The 25,737-nt window shown below is 47.9% G+C and overlaps 2 protein-coding genes across 4 annotated transcripts in view; one reads left to right on the top strand and one right to left on the bottom strand.

The window, feature by feature from the left end:
• Positions 1-1,979: 1,979 nt before the first annotated feature.
• Positions 1,980-16,505, top strand: LOC118097684 (ZW10 interactor). Of its 3 annotated transcripts, none has more exons than XR_009556832.1 (10): positions 1,980-2,065; positions 3,785-3,884; positions 4,003-4,114; positions 5,562-5,728; positions 8,411-8,467; positions 8,571-8,722; positions 9,671-9,842; positions 9,921-10,060; positions 11,140-11,275; positions 12,300-12,439. XR_009556832.1 is itself a non-coding variant. In XM_035140819.2 (10 exons), the coding sequence occupies exons 1-10, from the start codon at positions 2,043-2,045 to the stop codon at positions 13,705-13,707; spliced, it is 1,164 nt and encodes a 387-aa protein (XP_034996710.2). In that variant the 5' UTR covers positions 1,980-2,042; the 3' UTR covers positions 13,708-16,505. The 3 variants fall into 3 exon arrangements, 2 of the variants coding, with proteins under 2 accessions (XP_034996710.2, XP_060124733.1); XM_035140819.2 differs by lacking the exon at positions 11,140-11,275 and adding an exon at positions 13,627-16,505 and having other exon boundaries at positions 12,300-12,459; XM_060268750.1 differs by lacking the exon at positions 12,300-12,439 and having other exon boundaries at positions 11,140-12,284.
• Positions 16,506-23,840: 7,335 nt separating this feature from the next.
• Positions 23,841-25,737, bottom strand: part of LOC118097743 (metabotropic glutamate receptor 6-like) — a 33,551-nt gene continuing 31,654 nt past the window's right edge. Inside the window, exon 10 of the mRNA XM_035140933.2 lies at positions 23,841-23,896. Within this exon, the coding sequence (XP_034996824.1) occupies positions 23,841-23,896 (56 nt within the window). The remainder of the gene's footprint in view (positions 23,897-25,737) is intronic.

Genomic DNA, 25,737 nt, shown 5'->3' with positions numbered 1-25,737 from the left:
CAACTCTGTGAAACTTACTTTTGAATAAACATGCCTAGGCTCATGCTGTACAAATGCCTGTCAGTATTGCTGTTAATTTCTTTCCAATTATTGACACCAAAACATCTCCCAAAGTTACTTTAAGTTAAAACAAACAAACAAACAAACACTTCACTAAAGCTGGTGTGCTTAGATGTTCCTTGATGATGGCCTGCGCCAGGAGGACCCTCTGGGAGAAGTGGTATTCCATATCACACCATCATCTCTTGTGAACTGCCCTGAGACCTCCAGGTATAGGGCAGTGTATAAGTTGGAAGGAGGAGGAGGAGGAGGAGGAGGAGAGGGAGGAGGAGGAGGAGGTGCATGATTTGTGGTGGCCCAAAGCATACTTTTGGAAGCCTTATAATAAGCTGTTGCAGGGGCAATGGAGTAGTGGGCATATTGGGCATATTCCCTATGGGTGGTATCCTGCTGTCATTGACATCCAGGGAAGGGACTGTGAGCAACACCAGGGAAAGTAGGGTGTTTCTAGGACTAAGGTGAAACTGTGAAGCTCTCTTGTGATTTTTGTTGTTGGGCGCTGCAGTTGTTTAAGACAGTAATCTTGTTATAATACTGAAATGTCATTTTTTGGTACGTTATTATATTTCATATTGTTTTGATATGTTATCATGAAATTGTTTAAAATGCATTATTGTTTCCTTTGTTGTAAGCTGCTTTGAACATGATTTTTTGGGGGGTGGGAAAACGGCATGCAAATAAAAGGAATGGATGGAGGGATGGAGTAGACCAGGGGTCAGCAAACTTTTTCAGACCTTGTGGGGGGCCGGAATATATTTTGGAAAAAAAATATGAACAAATTCCTAAGGCCCACAAATAACCCAGAGATGCATTTTAAATAAAAGGACACATTCTACTCATGTAAAAACACCAGGCAGGCCTCACAAATAACCCAGAGATGCATTTTAAATAAAAGGACACATTCTACTCATGTAAAAACATGCTGATTCCCGGACCGTCCGCGGGCCGGATTTAGAAGGTGATTGGGCAGCATCCGGCCCCTGGGCCTTAGTTTGGAGACCCCTGGAGTAGACACACACATTACCTATTTTTTTGTATGTACCTATTTTTTGTGCCATGCAGCCAAAGGAAGCTCTGGACCAGTCAGAATGCATCGACATCTTGTGAAGTGCACTGCCCATTTGCTTGAGTGTCGGCCCGAAGCACATCTTGGCGGGGGGGACGGACCCCAATTAATTATTTCTAAATATTTTGGCTATTTTTGGTGTTCATGGATGTCCTTGACCATTCCATACACCCGTGGGAAGCTGAGGGCCAGGCAGGATACACCACAGGTTGCAGAGGATCCCCTCCCCATTACCCATTTATTATGTTTATGGGGCCCATCATGCATTTAGGAACATTTTACAAGCATTCTACTTTGGACTGAATAACCTTATTGCTGTGCTTGAGGAGGGGAGTCCCATGACCACGAGAATTCATAGCATGAGTTAACCCAAGCTTTATTTCTGGGGCTCAGGGCCATATAAACTTTGCTTTTCATGTTGAGGGACCAGTGTACTTTCGAAATCTCGAACAAATAAGCAACTGGGAACCAACTTCAGCAACGTGTTCAAACGCAGAAGAGGAAGTGGGGCTGGGTGTGTGTGAAACCTGCCCATATTCTATTTAATCTCATTCTTTTGAGATGGGCCCCTCCCCCAGCCTCGGAAACGGCCAATATGCCTCTTTTAGGCACTGAGCCTCTGTTGTTTTTGTTATTGTGGTTGTTGTGGCGCCCCGGCGCCCTCCAGCCCCTCAGCTCCGCTTTCCTCCTTCCCACAATCCCCAGTCCGGGGACGCCTTTCTCAAAATGGAGGCGAAGGTTCATTTCGGTCGCCGCCCATCTTCCCGCCTCCGCGCTGCTTCCGTCCAATGGCGCTGCGGGATCCTGCGGTCCATTGCTTGGTCTCCGAGCAGCGCTTGGTGCGCTTGGCGGGCGGAAGTGGGGCGATGTGGACTGAAATGAAAAGGCGCGAGGAGCGCAGCGACATTGAGCGGCTATGGCGGCCTCGGAGGCGGCGAAGTGAGTGCTGTTTATTTGCCACTTATTCCCAAGAAATAGGGATAATTTTTTTTTAAAAAAAAATAGTAATATATACATGCTTTGGTTTCTCTTCAGCTGGTATAAATCTTAGGGTATTTTTAATCTTGTTTTACTGTATTGCACGCGTAACGCACTAAATTTTAAAAGTCCATATAATCTCGAGAAGGTTAACAGCTAGGGACCGGTTTACCTACGAGGTCGCCTAAAACCACCATTTATACATCAAAGCAGACTCGTTTAGGAGAGCGGCGGTGTCCCCCCCCCCTTTGCACATAACTGTTTCGTTGGGCATTGAAGGAAGAATGGTTTTCATTTGTATACAGTACTATATATATATATATATATATATATATATATATATATATATATATGTGGCACATGTACGTATCTTTGGACCAGCTTGCTTGCGAGGTCGGCAGGCCCTCCCTGTGCCCACTCAACCGCTCTGAATTGGGGCTACTGGCACTACAGCAGGTGCCACATAATACTCATTTTATGCACTTGAACTCGATCCTTTAGTTTGGCAGTGCCTACACTTCGAAACTCCCTGCCTATTGAGATCAAGCAGGTGCCTTCACTGTTTACTTTTCAGTACCTGCTAAAAACATTATTCTGTATTTCCGTAGTTTCTACTGCTGCATTTGCTTGAAAACATTCTAATTGCAGGGGGTTAGACTAGGTCAGGCACCCCCAAACTTGCGGCCCTCCAGATGTTTTGGACTACAATTTCCATCATCCCCGACCACTGGTCCTGTTCGCTAGGGATCATGGGAGTTGTAGGCCAAAACATCTGGAGGGCCGCAGTTTGGGGATGCCTGGACTAGGTGATCTGCAGGTCCTTTCCAACTCTGCAATTCTATGAATTTTCCACAGGCACTTGGGTGTTCCTTGAAAGTTCAGGGGATTGTTTGCTTATAAAAGTACATGCCTCCATCTCATAAAACAGCTCAACAATACGTATAACAAGTGAAATGTAAAACGCCATTTAAAAACCAGTACAAAATAATCATTAATCAAGAACATCTTAAACAGCAGCATAGGCTTGACAGGTTCCTCAGTGAGGCAGTGAAACAGCAGGCGAGTTTCCCTGTATAGAACAACTTTCTCGTCACTTCTGACCACCTGAACAGCTGTACTTATTTATTTTATTGCATTTATATCCCGCATTTTTTCTGCAAGGACCTTGGTGTATATGGTTCTCCATCCCATTTAATCCCCATAGCAACCCTTTGAGGTGGGTCGGGTTTCATGATTGTGGGGATTTGAACCCTTGTCTCCCAGATCCTACCCAGTCCAACACTTTAACTATTATACCACACTGGTGTTAGGTGTGTTCAAGGTGTTGTTCCCTGTTTGCATAGAGCAACTCTGAACGCTGGTTAGCCTGGCAAATATCCCAGCTGAGCTGGATGTATGCCCTTGGCGTGGGCATCTTGTGACCTCCAGCTGTTGAACTACAACTCCCATTAGCCTCAGTCAGTGTAGCCAGTGGTCAGGAATGATGGGAGTTTGTCATCCAACAACATCTGCAGGGCCCACATTTGCCCACCCTGGACTAGGTAAGAATATGACCTTCCTTGAGTCTTTCACCAGTATGGAGGGTCGTCACGCAGCTGAAATGCTTCCTGGGACATAATAAAGTTTTGAAAGGTGCTCTTTTAGTTTCTTGATATTATGGTTTCTTCATGTCCTCCTTAGGCTTCTTGCTTGGGTGAAGGACGCAATCGCCTTTGAGAGCCAAGCCCAATATGGGTTGGAGGATGACCTACCACCTCAGGTTTTGCTTGAGCATGCTGTGGTGAGTAGTAGTCCTTTTTTCCTTTTGAGGGGATGCTGGCTTTAGTCCTGGCTGGCTCAACGGGCGGAGAGCTCCCAGGGTGCTGACTTGAACCCTGCTTTTGGTGCGTGTTTTCCAGAGCACCAGGCACGCCCATAAGTTTATGGTGATGCAGCTGCAAGTGTTGAAGTTCTTTCTGGATTTCCTTGATTCTGGGCTTTGCGTTGAGAACGCCTCCGAATCTTCTGTTCGTGAGTATGCATTCTGCACAAGTCACAGTTTTCTATGTGTCCAAACTAATGAGGGTGTAGCGTGAATCAAAGTATCTCTAGTTTGCCCATACCTAATAGGTATGGTCAAACAAGAAGTGAAAAAAAAGGATTAGAAGATATTTTTGTATTCAGTAGCGGCAGCAAGAATTTTAATCGCTAAATTATGGAAAACCCAGGAAGTCCCTACGATTAGAGATTGGCAAGAGAAATTAATTACTTATATTGATCTGGCCAAATTGACAAATTCGATAAGGGGTGGTTCAAATAAAAAGTTTAATAACAATTGGGAAAAATTCGGAATATATCTGAAAGAACTTGGGTTTAAAATGAATATTTTGTAGAATTCCCAGAAGGAAAGTAAATGGATGCAGTGGGAAAGTTAAAAACTTTGAAGCCAGGGAGGAAGAGAAGGGGAAGTCAATCGGGATAAGATGATATGAATTTGGATATTGAAATGAAGATATAGAAGCTAGACCGATAAATATGGTAGAAGATAGGAAAGTTTTATTTGAATGTTTATGATTGTTTATTTGTATATTTTTTGGCTGTTGTGTATTTTCTGTTGGAATTTTAGTTGACTGTTTTGTTTTATAATTATTTTAAATTCAATAAAGGTCATTTTAAATAATAATAATAATAATAATAATAATAATAATAATAAAAAACAAAGTATCTCTAGTTTGCATATTAATTTTAAAAAATAGCCTTGCATTGTGGATTGCTTAGTGTAGTTAAACCTGTTTTTGTATTGACTCCCATGGAATTGTGCCATAGCGTTGCACCACTGCTTTTTCTCCTTGCCATATACAACCTTAAACTGTTTCCAGGGCCAAAATAGGGGGGCAACTTACCTGTGACCCTCCAGATGTTGCTGGACTACAACTCCCATCATCATCCATGCTGGCAGGTGCTGATGGGAGTTGTAGTCCAAAGCATCCAGAGCGTGCCACGTTGGCCACCCCTGGATTAGGAAATGGGGTTTTTATTTTTTCATTTATTAATTTAAATTTTTAAATTTAATTTTTAAAAATCTTTATATTTTTATAAACTGTCTTGCATTTAATTTTCCACAAAATAAAATAAAAATAAATGCAAAGGAGGAAATGGCTTTTATAAACTCCCCAGAAAACATTCTGTGCTTTCAGTCCAAGAGTCCAAGCTGAGCAGTGCTGAAGTGTGCTCTGTGGAGCTACATTTCTTCAGCTGGTGTCTGGTGGGTGTATTGGGCAAGCTGGTTTAATGAACATCAGCCCTTGTTCCCTGGAGAGTTTATTTTTTTTTATTGTGGCTGGTCATAGTGTGGGTTGGAAACTTCTACTTCTGGTATTTTGAGAAACTCGGTGAAACGACTGGGGCACATGTACCACCTCTACTGTCTCCGAGGCTGATCTTGGGCTCCCCACCTCCCCGGCCCCTTCTCTTGCAGGAGAGGAGGTGGCCGAAGCGAAGCAGGAGTGGAAGAAGCTCAAAGCTGAGTACCAACAACAAGTGGAGAGCATCAAGAAGGATGTGCCACAATTGCTGCTCAAGCTGGAGCAGGCGCGGAACCGAGCTCAGCTCTTGGAAGAAGCTCTGCAGCGCTACCAAGACAAGGTGCTTTGCTGATTTGCGGGTGGTGATGGGGAGCCTGGGATGGAGTTGTCCCCCTGTTTTCTGATTATAGCAAGAGTGGCGAGCCTGTGGCTCTTGAGATGTTTCCAGACGTCAGCTCCCATGGCTCAGGAATGGTGGGAGCTCTAACACAACCAGACCTAGAGGCCCAGAGATTTCCTGGCCTTGGATTAAAGCAAGCTGCCCGTAGACAAGATGCTAAAGCCAGGGTGGCCTAGACATCTCACCCTCCAGAATTTTGGAGGTCGAAGGAGGGGAGGGCAAAAACCCTTACAAAGATTCAGGCAGCACATTTGGTGGAGGGAAGCTTAAAAAGTAATTATTAGCATTAGTATTATTAAATTTGTATACACCCTTCGTAGATCTCAGGGTGGTTCACAACATAAAATTACAATATAACGCCCCCAAAAGTGCATAACATAAATGAGAACAAAAATAAACCAATAATCCCCGCTTCCACGTTTGGAAAATGCCCTGGGGTGCCCCTGCAGCCCCCGAACTCCGAGCATCCTCTGGTATGCGCACCTCTGGAAAAGGCATTTCCCTTCTCCAGTGCGCTTCAGCGACATATATCAAATGATATATGCACACTAATCTTCTAGCATAACACAGCAAGAAGACATTGTAGAGCTAATCTACATATTTATTTACACACTATGTACAGACAAAGGATTCATGGCGTCCTCTCCCTGCAGCTCCGAGAGACGAACAGGTCACAAGTAAAAGCAAAGTACAGTACAAATAGTACACACAACGGAAGAGATAAGACTGTCTTCCGTTCCCACACTCTTCTCAGACAGGCATGTGATTGACAGCAATCTCATCTGCAATATCGGAGGCGTGAAATACTAACACCCACATAGGATTCTTATCTCATTATGCATGATCAAGCTTTCTTTAGCGCCTCAGGCCTTGCTTCCCCCCCCCCCCCCCCGCAGGACCAATTGCAGTCATCAGCAGTCGTTAACAGCCATCAACAGGTTTACCACTCCCATCAGCCCATCACCCATTCCCACCCACCCCTACCACCCTCTGTATATACATAAGGGTCGGACTCTTCTGTTTCAAGTGTATCTGAAGAAGTGTGCATGCACACGAAAGCTCATACCAAAATAAAAACTTAGTTGGTCTTTAAGGTGCTACTGAAGGAATTTTTTTTATTTTGCTTCGACTCAGACCAACACGGCTACCTACCTGTAACACCCACAACACATTTAAAAGGGCATCAGATTTATCTCTTACAAGGTGGCGAGGTTAGTGGAGAAAACATAGAAGCAAAGGGGGCACCTGACAGAGATCTTAGCAGTTCTGCTGCTGCCTGCTTTTGAAATGTGTGCCCAGAATGTTTCTGGAACCGATGCTGTGTTTTGGAATGGTTGGCTTTACTTTGCTTTGAACTTTCACACTAAATAATGGAAAATAAAAGAAATCACTCCCCCCGCCCTGCATTATCAGCCAAAAGACAAAGGCTTTCACATTTCCACATCTTTGCTAAGGAATAAGGCTGTGTAAACACCTTACGTTTAAAAGACATTACTCCTCTCAAAAAACTAGGAGCTGTAGTTTGCTGATGGTGCTAGAAATTGTAGCCCTGCGAGGAATCAACTACAGTTCCCAGGATTTTTGGGGGGAAGTCACATGCTTTGTGTGGTGTGTCCACAGTCTAAATGACCTTTGCAGGACCTATTAGCTGAAAGATACTGGTCATGGCAACATTGAACTGTGATTATGCTTAAATGTTTTAAGGTGCTTTAAAATGTTTTGAAAAGCTTTTAGATTTTTTTTTTAATGTTCCAAAATATTATATACACAATTGTTTCAATTTTTTGATATTTTGTGCCTTTGGGGAGGAGGAGGGGCAAGATAGAAATTTTATAAAGTAACATTAAATCATAGAATTGAAGAGTTGGACGGGACCCCATGGGTCCTCTAGTCTAGGGGTTGGCAAGGTTTACCTTGCCTGGGCTGGCTCACTCCAGCAGAGATCCCTTCGTGGGCCGCATTGTGTGCGCGCCCACGATTGATTTCCGGCGCTGCAGAAGGGAGTGGTTTAGCGCAGCGCTGGGACTCGCCGAGCGGGTGGCTCGGTTCGGGGGCGGCTCGGGGGCTGTGGCCCATGGGCCTTAGGTTGCCTACCCCTGCTCTAGTCCAACCACCTGCAATGCAGGAATCTCAATGATAGATGGCCATCCAGTCTCTCCTTAAAAGCCTCCAAGGAAGGAGAGTCCACAACCTCCCGAGGTTCCGCTGTCGAACAGCTCTTACTGTCAGAAAGTTCTTCCTTATGTTTAGTTGGGATTTCCTTTCTTGCAACCTGAAAAATTAAATAACATGGTCTTCATGGCCATTCCCCATTGATAGCCTTTATCCTCCATGAGTTTGTCTGGTCCTCCTTTAAAGCCATCCACGTTGACAACACCTGGTAGCAAATTCTGTAGTTTAACCATATGCTGTGTTCATTGGGTTAAAATTCAAGGAGCCCCTTAGTAGCCAAAGTATCATAATGGGGAGTGGGATGGAGTACACCTTCCCTTTGTTTATATGTCCCACCAGGGGTAATGCGTGTCTGTAAGCCCAACCAACAGTGTACATTGATAAGGTGTAGGTTGTGACCCAGCCATTTGGGATTCCTGCACTTACTTCCATTTTGTGTTTCCCTTGTAGAAACTGGAGATGGAGGAGAAGGCGAGGAGCGCTCAGATCAGGCGGCAGAAGGAGCAGGTGGGGCTGACGGGGCAAGTGAACTAGATCTGAACTGGTCCAGAGTGGGGATAGGAGCCGGTTGAGTCCCTTGGCTTGATCCTGGTTGCTTCTCCCCCGGCAGGACGCCTTGTGTGAGCAGCAGCAGCGGCTGGACGAGCGCATGGTGGAGCTGCGAGGCAGTCTGCAGGTGCAGTGCGAGGAGCTGCAGCACCTGCGGAGGGAGCTAGAGGAAGAAGAGCGCCAGGCCTGCGCTTGGCAGGAGGAGGTCCAGAGGTGAGAGCGCTGGTTCCGACTGCGGGGAACGGAATCTGAAATGTGCCCAAGATTGCACTTGTGACTTGGAATAACGGCCACCCCCTGATTCCATATCTGCAGTTGGGGCAGGATATGCACAGCTACCCCACCACTGAAACTTAACGTTCTGCTTATGCGGGGAAAGATGCATGCTTGCAAGTGTGTGGGCCTTGCCCCTTTTCAGCTGGGCAGCCAGAGGGGTGGCTGAGAAATTCTGGGGTGTCCTTTGTAGGTGTGTGCAGCTCCCTGTAACTAATGGTGGTTGATTCAAACTATACACAATAAGGGAATCGTGCTAATTTCTATAATCCACAAGAGACTGCAGGTTACCTGGTGCAGAGTTCAGATTTTGTCTGTCTGGAGTACTCATTGCCTTATTTTATAAAGGTAAAGGGACCCCTGACCATTAGGTCCAGTCGTGACCGACTCTGGGGTTGTGCGCTAATCTCGCATTATTGGCTGAGGGAGCCGGCGTATAGCTTCCAGGTCATGTGGCCAGCATGACAAAGCCGCTTCTGGAAAACCAGAGCAGCACATGGAAACGCCGTTTACCTTCCCGCTGTAGCGGTTCCTATTTATCTACTTGCATTTTGACGTGCTTTTGAACTGCTAGGTTGGCAGGAGCTGGGACCAAGCAATGGGAGCTCACCCCGTCACAGGGATTCGAACCGCCGACCTTCTGATCAGCAAGCCCTAGGCTCTGGTTTAACCACAGCACCACCTGGGTCTGCCTTATTTTATAGTATGGGTTAAAATCTTCAGTCTTAAGGCTGCCTTTAAAGGGTTGGGGTGGGAGGAAGGAGAGGAATCCAGCCCTTCACTACTCCAGCCACCACCCAGACTGCTCCACCATGAGTGTTGTTGGAGATGTGCCTTCAGGTTTCCTCCTTTTCGTTGCCCTGCCCTGGGCTTGTTCATTGTCTGCAGGATCTCTGACTTCCGGTCCCTTTTGGAGACTTTGCAAGGGGTCAGATTGCTTTCTGAATCAAAAAGTGACCTGGAGTTTGAGCTGATCTGCCCGGCCCAGCCGGGGGCTGCCACTCCCCACGCCCTGAAGCTGCGCTTGCACTGGAGGGATAATGGCAGTGTCACGCTGCAGGTGAGTCAGAGCAAGAATCGAGTTCTGGTCTGGATCGGAGTGCTCAGACCGCTGATCGGATCTCCTTTACCCGTGCAGAGCCACAGCCCTTTCTTCTCTCCCTCTTTGGTGCTTCCCGAAGGCACTTGTGGCAACATCAAAGCCATCATCCTGGAGTTGCAGAATGGTTACTTCCAGCAAGCACAACTTCTGGCTGAGATCGAGTTGCTGCACAGCAGGTGAGCTTCCTTGCTTTTGTATAGCTTTTGTAGAGCCGTTTGGGGCCTCGAGTTCAGAGTTGAGTTGAAGTTTTTCTGTCTTTACACAGAGAGGAAGTTGCAGGGGCAGGTGTAGCTCAGCACCAGAGACCTTGCTTTGATTTATTTCCTGGCTTCTCCAGTTTGGAGCATGCAGGGGGGCGGTGCAGAGACCCATTGCCAAATGAAGTGGGGTTGGATTGGCCAGTGTTCGTGAGATGCATTGCCTTCACAGGGGCTCCGAAACTGCCTTGGCAAGCCTGCTAATTTATCTGTTCAAATTGATTTCATTTATTTATTTATAAATTTATGCCCTCATATTTTGTCAAGAATAAACGCAAAGCAGTTTATAAAAAATATAGATAATACATATCAAACACAAGAAAAGCAGCTCACGTCACTAAAATCAATTTTGCGTGTTGAATTCAAAAGCATAACCAAATACGGTAGCTTTCAATACTAGGACTGAGTTTCCGAATGTATGAGGAAGAACTATTAAGATGATAACTAGGAATAGTGATGTTTATCTTTCTGTGTCTTTATCGAGGATTTTATAATGTGGAGTGAGGAACTGATTGTTTTGCAATCAGAGATGTATGCTTTATTGTTGGCAGTACATCTTTGGGTGTACTGAACTGTGTAAAATTTATATATGATAATAATACTGGCTTGTGTCCAATATTGGTTTCTACTCAGAGTTGGTCCATTGAAAGGAATGGACATGGCTAATTTCAGCAGCTCTGCTCTGAGTAGAAATTTAGTTGGGTGCAACTGAGCTGTATTAATTTGTGAAATTGCTTTGAGATACTCATACTTCAGTGGAAGCAGTTCATAAATAAGTAAAACTGACATACTCAAAATAGCAGGATAATATAATTCAATATAAAAGCAGGGGGTGTAACTTTTCACCCACACTGCAAGGTTTTAATAGCCTGCCTGAAGCTTGAGAGAGAGGGGCTGGTTTAACCTTTTCCAGGAGGGGAGCTAACAGCATGAGTGCTGCAGAGAGAAAGGTTGGCGTTGTTAAGGCTAAAGTGCACATTGCTCTGTTTCTTGGCCAGCTTCTTGTGAATACGTCCCTTCACAGTGATGTGAAATCAACACTCCTCTGATCATTTGATTGCTTCTTCTTTCTTCGGCGATCACTCGTAGCCGAGTAAAATTGTCTTCCATGAACACGGTTTTAACAACGAGTCTGTAAGTGACTGTGGAGGCCAATTCTGGATCCACACGTCCTTCCACAGTGGGGAAATACCATAGGTTTCTGGGAGGGAGTTGATCATGGTGTGGATTTGCCAAACGTGCCTTCCTCATAGCACGTTTCTCCCTTTCATCCTGAGTTCGAGCGTCTTCCAAGCCCATGACGCCTTTGGTCTCCAGTTGGAGAGCTCGCAGGCCAGTGTTTCCCAGCTGTCGGTGTTTATTTTTAAAGATTTGCCCTGAGAGAGTCTTTAAACCTCTTTTGTTGACCACCAGCATTACGCTTTCCATTTTAAAGTTTGGAATAGAGTAGTTGCTTTGGAAGACGATAATCAGGCATCCGCACAACATGTCCAGTCCAATGAAGTGGATGTTGAACAATCATTGCTTCAACACTGGTGATCTTTGCTTCTTCCATTAGTATGTCTGCATTGATGTGGCTGTTAAGAAACACCTGTATTGATGAGTCTTCAGACCCCAATTGGGATCTTATCTTTGTCAGAAACTCAGGTGGTCTTCTTAACCAAGCCACTCTCTCACCTCTTCACTGCTCCTCTGGCTGGTTCTAAAGACAACTGAGAACGCTTGGAGCACTGAGAGTGTGTGTTTGGATGAAAGCAAAGCTGGAAAAGAAAGGAACGAAAGCTGTAAGATGCCCTCCACCCCCAAAACATCTGAGCACCTAGAAGATGCTGTTCCCTTTAATCCCTTTTCATACTTGTTTAGGACTATACAGAATAGAGACATGCCAGGGTCTCTGTCCAGTGGGCTCTTAGTAGGGATTGGCAACCTTGGGACTTGGGGTGACCCCTTGCATCAATGAGACCTGGCTCTCTTGTGCTTGCTAGCAGTCACTTAGGCATTGACCTGCCCTGTTCTTGGAGAACTGCCTGGCCTCTATGTGCAGGGGGGATTGCTGCTTTCAGGGGAATGCTCCCCCCCCCCATTTTGGAAGGAGGTTGTATTTCCGTCTCCCTGCCAGCCATTGCTGATGCCTTAACCTCTGCTCCTCCCTCTGCAGTTTTGCTGTTGATTGGCAGCAAGAGAAAAGGATTCTGAGTTACCTGAAGCCCAGCTCCACTTGTAACCTCTATGTGGAGCCAGGATACCCAGCCAGCGGTGGCATCTCCCTCTGCTCAGTGAAGGGTCAACATGGCACAGTTGACGCAACTTCCTATAAGGTTAGTGCTGGGTGGGTGGTGATCTAGAATGGGGGTAAATGAAACAGCAAGAATTAAGACTGAGGAGAGGCGGCTGTTAAACTCTTCGATCCTCTCGTGCCCAGCTGTCCCACTTTTTTCTGTTCTACTGCCTTCTGGCTAGAGATCTATTTGGGGTAGCAAAGTGGGCACCAAACATTGGGGATGTGCATGGAGGTGCACCTGTAAAGAGAAACTGTGGGTCAGTGCTTCTGCCCATGCTCATTCTTGACCCTTTGCTTCCAGCCCTATTAAGCATAGATGCACTTGCTCCCTAGGTTGTTAGGCATTCAAATAGAAATGAGGGTGGGATTTGTAAAATGGCTGCTGATGTCCCAAAGGAATGGAGTGCTCCTAGGCAGGCCCGTCTTAACCACATCGAGCGCCGTGGCGCAAAGGTCCCTCCGCCGCCCCCCAATTCACCGCGGACGCAGAGGAGGGACATGGCATGGGCTGAGGGTGGGCCGGGCTCAGGGGCGCCGCAGCGGGTGGGCCGGGCTGCTTGGTTGTCCTCCGGGGCGCCGGCGCCGCCCCTCCTCCTGCGCGGAGGCCTCTGCTGGGGTGTGTGTGCCGCGCAGCACCCGGCCTCTTGTTCTCCCCATGCCCCCGACCCGACCCGCCAGGCTGAGGCTGGGACTCGAACCCATGGCGGATGGGCGGGCGGGAGGCAAGGAGCAGGGTGAGCGGGAGGGTGGCCAGGTTGTCTGGCGGGCGCAGCGTGGTGCCCCCTGGTGGCCTGGCGCATTGCGCCACCCAGCCTTGCCTTAGGGCCGGACCTGCTCCTAGGCAATTCCTAGGGGGAGCAAGTGTTTTGGGGGAGAGGGGCCTCTTTCTGGGTGAAAGGCTAAAGGTCCCTCATCTATAGGCTTTTGCTTTCTTCCTTCCTTCTCTGTTTTCTGGCTGTAACCCTCCATCTCATGTTAAAAGTGACTCAAAAGGACACTGCAGTGGGGTCTCAGAGGCATGAGATGCTTTTATGCAATTGGCAGTGCCCTTATCTTTGATTTAAGTTGTGGCATAAAATTCTCAGTAGCCTGCCCTGCACCAGTTGGACAAGATGCTCAGATTCCTGGGCATCCATTTCCTAGGAGCTCCTTGTGGTTTCCTGAGCCCTGGCCACGATGCACTAAACTTCTTTCTTTCTGGCAGCCCCCTCAGGAGAGACCTTCGCTGCGGGACTGGCTGGAATATCTCAGTGCCGTGGACTTCAACGCTCCTTTCCTTGCCTGAGCATCTGCTGGTCCCTCTGCCTATGCAGGGTGAAGAATGGTTTGGGACTAGAACCTTGCTCAGGAGCTGTTCTCCTTGCCTATATCCCGGGGAAGGAGAAGAGACTTAACCAGGGACAGCTGCATTCTCCTTTCTTGTGCTGGCCCGTTTCAGTCTCTCCCTCCTCAACCCCTGGTCAGTTTTGATTTCTTTGTCTTGAGTGGATCTTCCTCTTCTACATTTCAAGCCCCCTCTCATCCTTACATGTGTTTGTGTCTGACTTTACTTCTAAACATTCTGAAACTTTGCTATTTTCTGTTCAATAAAACCCTGCATCAAATTAAAAATTGAGGAATCCTATATACATAATAATGCATCACAGTACTCAGAAGCCTTATTACGAGACACTTTGAAGGCTGACATACAAGATTCAGTGCAAATACCGTATGTTCCGGCATATAAGACAACTGGGCGTATAAGACGACCCCCAGCTTTTCCAGTTAAAATATAGAGTTTCGTATATACTCGCTGTATAAGACTACCCCTCTTCCTACGATTGTCCGTGGGCCGGTCATGCCCGCGCTGCCCATATCCAAAAAATCCGCAGCCCCAGAAATTGCTTCTGCACATATCCGGAAGCTGAAAATCACGACTGGACATGCGCAGAAGCGATTTCTGGCGCCACGCTGCCCATTTCCAAAATGTCCACAGTGCCAGAAATTGCTTCTGCACATGTCCGGAAGCTGAAAATCATGTCTGGACATGCACAGAAGCGATTTTCGGCGCCGCGCTACCCATTTCTAAAATGCCCGCAGCGCCAGAAATTGCTTCTGCAATTGTGTATAAGACGACCTGGCATATGACGATCCCTGAATCTTGAGAAGATATTCCCGGGTTAAAAAGTCGTCTTATACGCCGGAAAATACGGTAATCATTTTTAAAAGGAAAGAAGTGGAATGAAGGATTCACCATTGGAGATATAACTAAATTAGAACAAGAACACAAACGGACTGCAGGTAATAAGAGCTAAAGTAAATGGAAACAGGAAAAAAAGCAGAACTTGAACATTAGAGGTGTGTGTGGGGGAAATATGTAGCCATGCATTACGTGAACCAAAAATACTATTAATTTGGTGATAAGAACTCAATGTGTGCAGATGAGCTGTAGCTCCGTGGCAGAGCAGCTGCTTTGCATCCAGCCCTGGGCATCTCTAGGTCGGGCTGGAAGAGAATCGTGTCTGGAATCCCGGAGAGCTGCCACCAGTCAGTGTGGACAGTACTAAGCCAGGTGGACCGATGCTGTGACCCAGCAACTTCCTATGTGCTTAAAGCAGGCACCTGTCGGTCGGAGGAGTTCTGCATCTTGCCACTTGGTGCCGCTGTTTCACCACGCTTCTTGCGAAGAGAGATGCAACTCTAGAGGGCGATCTTTTGGACCCTCCTTCACCCGGATTACTTCCCCCCCTGCTTGTTTTTGATTCTAGGCCAGTGTATACACTCCAGGTTTTCCCCCCTCTCATAGAAATTGTATCTGAGTCACACACAAGGTTTCTACCCTTCCACCATGAATGCTGAATTTGAAGTGGAGCATTGGGTACCAGCCTAATGGCCACCACTTCCTTTTTGGAGCTCTGCAAGCAAGGGTAGAACTCTTAGACCAATCCCCTCCCTCCCTATATGTGCACACAGGTGTGCTCTTTTACATTTGCTGAGGGTGAAACCGTGTATGATGCCAAGAATTGAGGCATCTGCCTTTGCTTGCTGCCTCCTTTTGTGTTGCAGCTCTTAAATGCTCCTCCTTCCCTCCTTTGCCTCCCTAAAATATTGGGGGTGGGGGAGATGTTGCTGCAGATCAGCTTGGCTTAGGTTAAGAGGGTCTGGGTTTCCAAGGAGGCCAGAGTCGCAGGGAGGGGGCTGAGGGTTTTGCTTGCCGCATAAGGGATAAATGTAGCTGCCTGGCGCTTTCTGAGAGGATCAAGGCATAATGCATGACGTAAATAGAGGGAGCCATGAGGGGCTGTCTCTGTCTGGTTTCAGGCCCCTGATCCTGGAGGCGGAAAGCCAAACTGCCAGGAGGTAATGGGAGCCAGTGCAATGTTCTTGGCTGGCTGATTTAGGGACAGCAATGTGATTTATTTAGGGACAAAACAGGGGGGGGGCAGCTTTTGGGCCTGACCATATTTTAAAGCCCTGATCTTTAAATTCTCTGTGTATCCCCTTCCACTTCCTGCCTGTCATCTTGCTTGTTTACAGTGCAATTCCATCCGTATCTCTGTTAGGTTTTTCTTTAAGATTGACATGGTCAATGGTGCTACTCGGAGATGTGTGTTTGTAGCCCTGATCTGAATGATAGCACACCTGTGAGCTTTTGATAATTTGAGTAATTGGAGGCGGAGTTTCCTTGCCCTGAATGTGGCAAAGTGATTGGGTAATTGATTATTTTGAAAATTGTATTTTAAGTTACCCAAATGTTTCATGAGTTTGTGTAGTGTGAGGTATAGAGGAATGGTGCTAAGAGGGGTGTATTGTATTGTATTGTATTGTATTGTATTGTATTGTATTATGTATATATTCACAAATAAAAAGAGAGCAAAGATATTGTGGACAAGTTTGTTCTTTCGTCGACCCTGCTGCTGCTGCCACTCAGTTGGTGCGAATGCCCAACAATCTCCTCAGAAGTAAGTTCCACTGAGTTCGATGGGACTTCTTCCTAGGTAAAGGTAAAGGGACCCCTGACCATTAGGTCCAGTCGTGACCGACTCTGGGGTTGCACGCTCATCTCGCATTATTGGCCGAGGGAGTTGGCGTATAGCTTCCAGGTCATGTGGCCAGCATGACAAAGCCGCTTCTGGCAAACCAGAGCAGCACATGGAAACACCGTTTACCTTCCCGCTGTAGCGGTCCCTATTTATCTACTTGCATTTTTATGTGCTTTCGAACTGCTAGGTTGGCAGGAGCTGGGACCAAGCAACGGGAGCTCACCCCGTCATAGGGATTCGAACCGCCTACCTGATCAGCAAGCCCTAGGCTCAGTGGTTTAACCACAGCGCCACCTGGGTCCCTAGGTAAGTGCATAAAATTGCAGCCCCAGTGTGTGAGATTGTTTTAATCCTTTTTTGTCAGCCTGCTGCTACTTACCGAAGTTCATGGGATAAGATGCATTAGGACTTGGTTTAGGGAGCTTTTCTACTAGTCAGAGGTGGGAATGGAAAAGTGTGTCTTGAGAAACAGGAGCCCCTTTTAGTGGTCTACCTTCCCCACCATTTATTTTCTTTTTTCATTATTATTAAGAGTGGAGAATTGAAACCTGCAGCTCTTCCGCATGCTTTGGCAGGCCCTGGGTCATCAACCTGTTGCTCAAGATGGAAGCTGCCCCTGTATCTGGCCTGCCCACCAACCTCGACTTTCTGCCCTTGGATGCAAAGCAGGCCGGGGTTGGTGAGGCTGCTACCCATGAAATATTTACCCATCTGAAGTGGGAGTCGGGAAAAGCCTTAAGTGAGCGTTTTCTGCTTGGTCTTGCACAATGAAATATTTAAACAGTGTGAGAACTGGGCAGTGTTCGTTCCGGAAAAGTGGCGCTTGGATAAGGTTGACTGGGTAGAGGTTGGCAGCGTCGGGGCCATGGGGCAGAATGGGGCGCGCAATGTCTGCTTTTTTCTTGGGAAAAAGCCATGTGCAACAGCCTAGATGGGAGAGAGAGATACCCATGAACACCAGGGAGCAGAGGACACCTGTTCTCATGCTGTGTTTTGATCTCCCTCCACCCTCCTTTCCAAACTTTCTTTGTTTGAGTGGCGGCCCTAACCCTGAGCCCTCTGCCTGGGCTGTGCATGGTTGCTGGCTTCTGCTGGGGAAGTGCCAGTGAGGCCAGGCTGGGGAAGTGCCAGTGAGGCCAGGCTGGGGTCTGGGGCCCAGACACCCCCAGCGCCAGCCAGGCAGAAAAGGACAGGAAAACACCAAGATGGGCCGCGGTGGCAAGCCCCTGATGGACTACTCTGCCGCCTTGGCCAAGGCGGAGCAGGGATCCCTGTGGAAGCCAGTGTCTGCATGGTTGTGCCCCCTCAGAATTTTGATCCCCCCGCCGTCTCATGCCATGCCACTGTTTGGAGGAGCAGAGTGAATCAAAAGCGGGATGGGGAAGGCAACAAAAAAATGGGTCAAGGCGAAGGAAATAAAACATTGTGTGAGTAGAGAGTTCAGGCAGAGGTGGGAAGGGAGGGGTGTTCTGGAGAAAAGGATGCTCAGAAGGGGAACTTGGCTGAAGCGAAGTGGTCCGAGTCTGGTCCATTTCTGGATGGGAGGCCACTGGCGAACTTTCCTGTATGTCACTTGGAGTTCCATGATGGAAGAAAGGCGGGATATGAAAGTGCTTAATATACAGGGTGAACCTGCATGATTTGCGTGAATGAATTCTGAAACATGCCCCCGCCCCATTCTTGATGCAGAATGGCCATTTTTATGATCTTTCATTTAAGCGAGGGTATGGTATACGCAAAGGGACCCAGGTGGCGCTGTGGTTAAACCACTGAGCCTAGGGCTTGCTGATCAGAAGGTCAGCGGTTCGAATCCCTGTGACGGGGTGAGCTCCCGTTGCTTGGTCCCAGCTCCTGCCAACCTAGCAGTTCGAAAGCACGTCAAAGTGCAAGTAGATAAATAGGAACCGCTACAGCGGGAAGGTAAACGGCGTTTCCATGTGCTGCTCTGGTTTGGCAGAAGTGGCTTTGTCATGCTGGCCACATGACCTGGAAGCTATACGCCGGCTCCCTCGGCCAATAATGCGAGATGAGCGCGCAACCCCAGAGTCGGTCACGACTGGACCTAATGGTCAGGGGTCCCTTTACCTTTACCTATGGTATACGCAAGGCCTGGTTCTCAAGCAGGTGAGAAATCTCATGGACTTTAAATAACCAGCTGAACCTGTTGACTGTAAGGTCACTCATCAAATCCATTCCTTGATAAAGGAATTGCCAACCCAGCGCCCACAGGAACCATGGCACCTGCAAAAGCCTCCACTGGTGCCCCTGGGCCAAGTGCCTTAGAAAAACTCTGAGCTTTCATATTTAAAAAAAGACCTCTGGTGCTCCTAGAAAGTAAAGGGCTCTTAACCGATTTCTCTGAAATACAATTGTTATCAATACCTTTTATATTTTCCCCGGTACTGAGGAATGCTGTTTATATGTGTGTGTGTGAGAGAGATTTCTAAAACAGAACCAGCAAACCATAGCTTACTTCATACAGTAAAAATAAATTGGTGGGGGTGGTTGTCCCTCTAATTTTGTGTTGGGCCACGCTCCCCATGGCAGCCATTTTGCATTATGCCATGCCCCAACCATGGCAGCCATTTTGTGACTGTCGCCCCCAGCGCTCTCAAAATTTGAAATGTGCCCACAAGCTTGGTGACACCTGCTGCAAGAATTCCTGTCTGGACAGAGGCAGTTCACTTTTTGCCAGAGTAACTCTGATATTTTTTTTTAACACTTTCCTCAGCGCAGAAGGGGCTTAAATGCAGCCTCTGTATACTAACTCTTTCTTTAAGACTCTGTTAACTGCCTTCTGGAACATGCTCAGGACATCAATTTTTGAGCCTTTTCTCTAGGCTTACATGCCATGTCCTTGGGGTTTCTACATCCTATTCTTTAAACCATTCTTCTGTACTTGTTCAACAAGGCAATGCGCTCTGTTGGAACATCCTAGTCCATTTGAGAGCTAATTTTAGCACATTTTAAAGGGGGGCGGGTGGGTGGTGTATACAATACCTTTTGTAACAGTCAACATAGATTACATTTCTGCTCTGTTGCATGTTCTGAATATGAACTGTTTAAAAAATAAAAATATTCAGCTGAAGGAGTTGTATATCATATCCCTAAACACGGAAAGCCTGTATTGCTGGGCGTTTTTTATTTAATGGCAGTATTAAAAGCTAACCTCCATGGATGGGGGCAGTATACCTTGAATACCAGCTGGGGGGAAAGCACCAAGGCAAGACCACCAGCTTCATGACAGGCTTGTCAAGTACCCAGAGCAGCGGTAGTCAACACTGGTGGGAGTCGGCATGGATTAGCCCAGGCATGTCAAACCTGCGGCCCTCCAGATGTTTTGGACTACAATTCCCATCTTCCCCAACCACTGGTCCTGCTAGCTAGGGATCATGGGAGTTGTAGGCCAAAACATCTGGAGGGCCTCAGGTTTGACATGCCTGGATTAGCCTATAGATAGGGTATTTGTGGCACCCCGATATGCCATTAGACTTCAGCTCCCATCAGTGCCAAGCAGCAGTGCCATTGGTCAGGGATGTTGGGAGTTGGAGTACCCCAACATCTGGAAGAAACCCAACTTCCCTATCTGATGTAAGGAGTGGAACCTGGATTGACCCAAAAGCATGGCAAGTTTTCCACAGGAGGTGGCAAGACGTACTGCCAAAACACACCACACTCCTCCTTCCCCCCATAGAAGGCAATGGTTCCTATTGACTTCTGAAGGACATGCCAGCTGCTTCAGGTAGAGTCTAAATGGTTATAGGAAGCTGCCTTATTCAGAGTGTTTTGTGTCGTCCACCTACGCTGAGTGGAAGTGGCTCTCCAGGGCTTTGAGAGCCAGTGTGGTGTAGTAGTTAAGAGCGGTAGACTCATAATCTGGGGAACTGGGTTTGCGTCTCCACTCCTCCACATGCAGCTGCTGGGTGACCTTGGGCTTGTCACACTTCTCTGAAGTCTCTCAGCCCCACCTACCTCACAGAGTGTCTGTTGTGGGGGAGGAAGGGAAAGGGGATTGTTAGCCGCTTTGAGACTCCTTCGGGTAGTGATAAAGCGGGATATCAAATCCAAACTCTTCTTCTTCTTCCTGGACAGGACAGTCCCAGCACTAAGTGGAGACGTCAGGACTAGAACCTGGGACCTTCTGCATGCAAAGCAGATGCTCTGCCCCACAGCCCCACCCTGCCCTCTGCTCTTGTTCTCTGCTGCTGGAGCGGACAGTACCACTCCATTGGAGCTCTACACTTCTTCTGTGTGCCCTTTTACTCCTCCCTTTCCCACCCACCCCAAGGCAACAGGGAGAAAACACCAAGCAGGCAGTTGCAGGCTCGCCAGCTTCTCAAACAGCTGTACTGTAGTTGTGCAGTGTGATCTGCAAGACATTGGGACGTGATCTGCAATTTACTTCTGCTGGTGGGGGCAGAAGAGAGGAGACCAGCTATTGGCTTCTGCTGCTAAAGTTGTTGCTAAAAAGCACAAAACAGGCTAGTCTTTTTCTGGTCATCTGGCAACCCAAAGAAGTTGGCTAGTCAGCGGTGGGCAGGAGGGAGAATCCAGCTTCCAGTTCAGAGATGAGGAAGAGCCTGGGACCCTCCATTACCCGTGTTTGCATTCATGGGATTGTTGTCTATCACATGACTGTGTATGTTTTGACTCCACACAGTGGGAAGTGACGAAGACAGGATGTTTGGGTTACTGTGTTTCCTGAAGTGGGACTATTGTCCTTTGTTCTTTCTCTTTGCTGCCTGATGCTAGAGAGAGAGGGAGCCATGTTGCAGTACTCCGTGTGTGTTTATATGTAAATAAATGAAGATTAGCCAAATGCTGAGTTGCTGAGATCTGTTACGCAATTGCACAAACTGTGGATCCGTAAGTTGGCATCAGTCGCTGTGATGTTTGGGATGAAGAATGCTTTTGAAGCTCCCAAACGTTCGACCAGGAGGGAGGGAACATGCCAGCCGGGCATGTGTCTCTGCCAGGGTCCTACTTGTGAGTAAGAGATCCTAACAGGATAGGCAACCTAAGGCCCGGGGGCCGGATGCGGCCCAATCGCCTTCTAAATCCAGCCCACGGACGGTCCGGGATTCAGCGTGCTTTTACATGAGTAGAATGTGTGCTTTTATTTAAAATGCATCTCTGGGCTATTTGTGGGGCATTGGAATTAGTTCATTTTTTTCTTCTAAATATAGTCTGGCCCATGACATGGTCTGAGGGATGGTTGCCTGACCCACGGCTGAAAAAGATTCTAAGGTTCTTTGACAAGATGGTGCTCCACCCCAATTTCATGTACAGTGGTACCTCTACTTACGAATAACTCTACTTACGAATGTTTCTACTTACGAATGGAGCTCCGTCCGCCATCTTGGATGCGGTTTAGATAGGATTTTTTCTACGTACAAATTTTTATATAGGGTTGCTTCTACTTACGAATTTTTTGTCCCAATGCATTCCTATGGGATTCGACTTACAATTTTTTTCGACTTACAAATGTGCATTCGGAACGCATTAAATTCGTAAGTAGAGGTACCACTGTAAAAGCAACCAGACTTCATTTCAGCACTGGGACAGCACCCTCCACCACAGTCGAAGACAGCAAGCATTCAGGTCTCTCCTAATACTTTGCCAGTGCCCCCCCCCCATCTGCCATGATATGCTGCCTGAGGGCAGGGCTGTCTCTGTGTATAACCACCCATGCTGTAGCACTGAGCAGCAGCCTCTCCAATGAACAACCACATCCCATCGTTTCCCTCCACAAACACACTTCTTTGGCTCCTCCCTTTTGGCTCCGCACTTGCTTTTGATACAGGGCAGACATCCAGTTTGGCTGCCCACACTGCTTCCTTTGGCACCATCCCCTGGGAGGGGAAGCAAGCGCAGAAGCTGCTTTGGCAACAGCCCTATCCCATAGGCTTCCAAGCGCCGCCATGGCAGAGCTGCCAAGAGCGGAGGCACATCCGCTGCCTGGAGCTTCGTTTCCCCCCCACCCACCCATCCTGACTACTTTGACAGCCACCTCTCTGCCTAAGCTGTTGGCCAGCAAGAACAGGAAGCATGAACTGGAAGCACGCTTGGTCACCCAAAGCCCAGCACCATCTCTCCTCTCATGTTAAATCTCTCTCTCACACCACCACACAAAAAAACCCCACAGGGAACTGACAAAACTGGGCAGGGATCAAGAACAGATGGCTCTGAATTGGGGCACAATTGGGGCGCCTGAATGGAAGAAGAAGAGGGGTGGGAGGCAGAGGTGCATAACCCTCTTTATTTTGTTGGATTCCCATCAACCAGTGTGGCCAACGGTCAAGGGCAGGGGTCAGCAACCTTTTTCAGCCGTGGGTTGGTCCACCATCCTTAGGTTGCCTACCTCTGCCTTAGAGGGATCATAAGCGTTGCCTAGTCCAACCCTCTGCAGTGCAGGAATCTCAACTAGATCATACAGGACAGGTTGTCACCCAACCCCTGCTTAAAAACCTCCAAGGAAGGAGAGTCCGTTCCACTGCTGAACAGCTCTTACTGCCAGAAAGTTCTTCCAGATGTTTAGTCAGAATCTCCTTTCTTGCAAATTGAATTCATTGGTTCAGCTCCAGAGCAGGAGAAAAGCTTGCTCCATCCTCCACGTCATAGCCCTGTAGATATCCTCCTTAAAGGTAAAGGGACCCCTGACCATTGGGTCCAGTCATGACCGACTCTGGGGTTGCGGCACTCATCTTGTGTTATTGGCCGAGGGAGCCGGCGTACAGCTTCCAGGTCATGTGGCCAGCATGACTAAGACGCTTCTAGCAAACCAGAGCAGCACATGGAAATGCCGTTTACCTTCCCACCTATTTATCTACTTGCACTTTGACGTGCTTTCGAACTGCTAGGTTGGCAGGAGCTGGGCCCGAGCAACCGGAGCTCACCCCGTTGCAGGGATTCGAACCGCTGACCTTCTGATCGGCAAGCCCTAGGCTCTTTGGTTTAACCCACAGCGCCACCCGCATCCAGGGGCGTAGGAAGGGAGGGGCGATGGGGGTACTCCGCCCCGGGCAGTGCGATCCCAAGGGCGCCATGGCGGCTCCCCGCCCCGCTCCCAGAACGCGCACCAGTCCCGCCCTCGGTGCCGGAGCATGAAGCTCCACCAGTGCCCGCGTCAATGGGCAGGGCTGATGGGAGTTGTGTCCCAGTAAACATCTGTAATGCCACAGGTTCTCTACCCCTGTTGCGCTCGTGCCTCGGTTTGGGCCCTCTCTCTGAATGCCCTTAGGTTGCAGCTAGGGGAAAAAAGCAAAGCGGTGTTGTAAAAATACAGGTTTATTCCCCAACACATGCCCACCCCAGCCCCTTCTGTTGAGCTTCACCCCGCAAAAAAACCCTCCCCCCTCCCATTCCCCGCAATGGTTGTGCCCATCCTTTTCTTCGGTCATGTGGGCCCCATGGTCAGTTCTGTGTAGCTGATGTACATCACCTTAGGGAGACCTGCAAAGGACACAAAATAGGGAGTTGTTAGAGAGGGGTGAGTGTGGGGAGGGATGGGTCACGCTGGGACCCTGAATGGGAAAACCTGCCTACAAGGGGGGGCTGTTCAGTTTCTGGAGGAAGGACTTTAGGACAAGAACCTGGTTCATAACCTGGGGGCTTTCACAGGCGAACGTGAAAAGCTCTCAACAGACTTGCAGCCCAGCTGTTTATATCAGAAATGGAAACACTTCAGTCTCCCAAGTGTTGGATTTCCTCTGTCATCATCCCTGACCATTGGCTGTGCTTCCTGGGGCCGATGGGAAGTGGAGTCCCAACAAGATCTGAAGGGCCAATAGTTTCTCCTACCTACGCCAACCCTGGCTCTAGACGAATGGGTCCTTGCCCATATACACTCTGCTGCCACCATGCTTTCTGTGGGATTTGATCCATGAGAGGCAGTCAAGTAGAACATTCCTAGTAATGCTAGAGAAGACATGCGAGGGAATGTTTGGCCCAGCCAGTCCAAACTTCCTGTTCCTCCTGGTTGGAGCATCCTTCCTTTTGCATGTGATAGAAGGTGGGTGTGACGTAACCTGTCCAGGTAACAAAAAGACGAGTCACGCAGCACACCTTCCTCTTTTTGACTTCCTTTTTCGTTTGGCCTGCTTCTAGCTAGGACTGCTCTGCTAGCTCTCAGCTAGCAGAAGCACTGGGATTATTCCCCCATATGGAATAGATCCACATGTACAGTACATATTTGTAATTAAGTCTGCCTTCATGAATCCAACTGTGAACTGATGTGAGTAAACTTATTTTATTGAATAAGATTTTTGTGTCTTTATTCTTTTAAGAGGGATTCAAGGGAACTTACCAGGAATCTGAGAGAGATAGAATTGTATAATAGTGAGAGGCTCACACGAGCCTGCAACCAGCTATCTGCTTTGCATATAAAAGGGGGAATGTAAGTCTGCTACCGGTACATAAAGGAACTTGCTAGCACAAGTTAGGAAGGATATCAACAAACAATGTTCCCACTCCTGCCACCTTGAACATTCCCACACTTTCAACCTGCTGTGATAACTCAAAATAAGTTGTGGGGACCCTTTGGCTCACCAGATGTTGCTGAACTACAACTCCCACAATCCCTGGCATTTGGCCATGCTTGCTAGGGCAGATGGGAGTTGTGGTTTAGCCACATCTTGATGTTGGGGGGGCAGAACTTCCCCACTCCTGATCTAAAACACAGCAGAAGAGGTGAGATTCTTGGGCAGTGGAATGGGTGAAAGCTCGGCTTGCTTTTCAAAAAAAGCCATTAGGTAAGCCATTACTACACATTTCTCAAGCTCACAACTAAACAGACCCTCCATGTTCAAATGCCGTACTGTAGCATACCCCTGAATGGCAGGCAGTGGGAACTAACTCCGGGGGAAAGGGGGGTCCTGTATGTCTTGCTCTGCTCATGGGCAGCTAAGCACTTGGGGCTGGCTGCATTTGGAAGCAGAGTCTGGATTAAATTTCCCTTGGTCTAAATCAGCAAGGGAATCCCCATGTTCTTACAGTTGGGCCAGGTATATATATATATCAATGAATATTAAATTGGGATGGCAGAAAGTTGGATTCCTGCCCCTCTTTCAATGCATGCAGTGGGGATTTGAATCCCCACTGGCTTGAGCAGAGGCAAAATTGGGGACGGCTTTTCTTTCATGTTCATTAAGCTATTGTTTCGTTGATTTGTTGTTGCTTTAAGTAAAGGATGTGATCTTGAGAATGTGGGCGAAGTGGCATCTCCGGGGACAGAGCGAGAGGGCAGAGGCAGCATGAACAGGCAAGGTTCCTGTGTCTCGCCTTGTTTCTGTGCA

This window comes from Zootoca vivipara, chromosome 16 (genome assembly GCF_963506605.1).
Source record: "Zootoca vivipara chromosome 16, rZooViv1.1, whole genome shotgun sequence".
Classification (NCBI taxonomy): Eukaryota; Metazoa; Chordata; class Lepidosauria; order Squamata; family Lacertidae; genus Zootoca; species Zootoca vivipara.
Note: the sequence above shows the minus strand (reverse complement) of the source record. Positions and strands in the feature narration are given on the sequence as shown.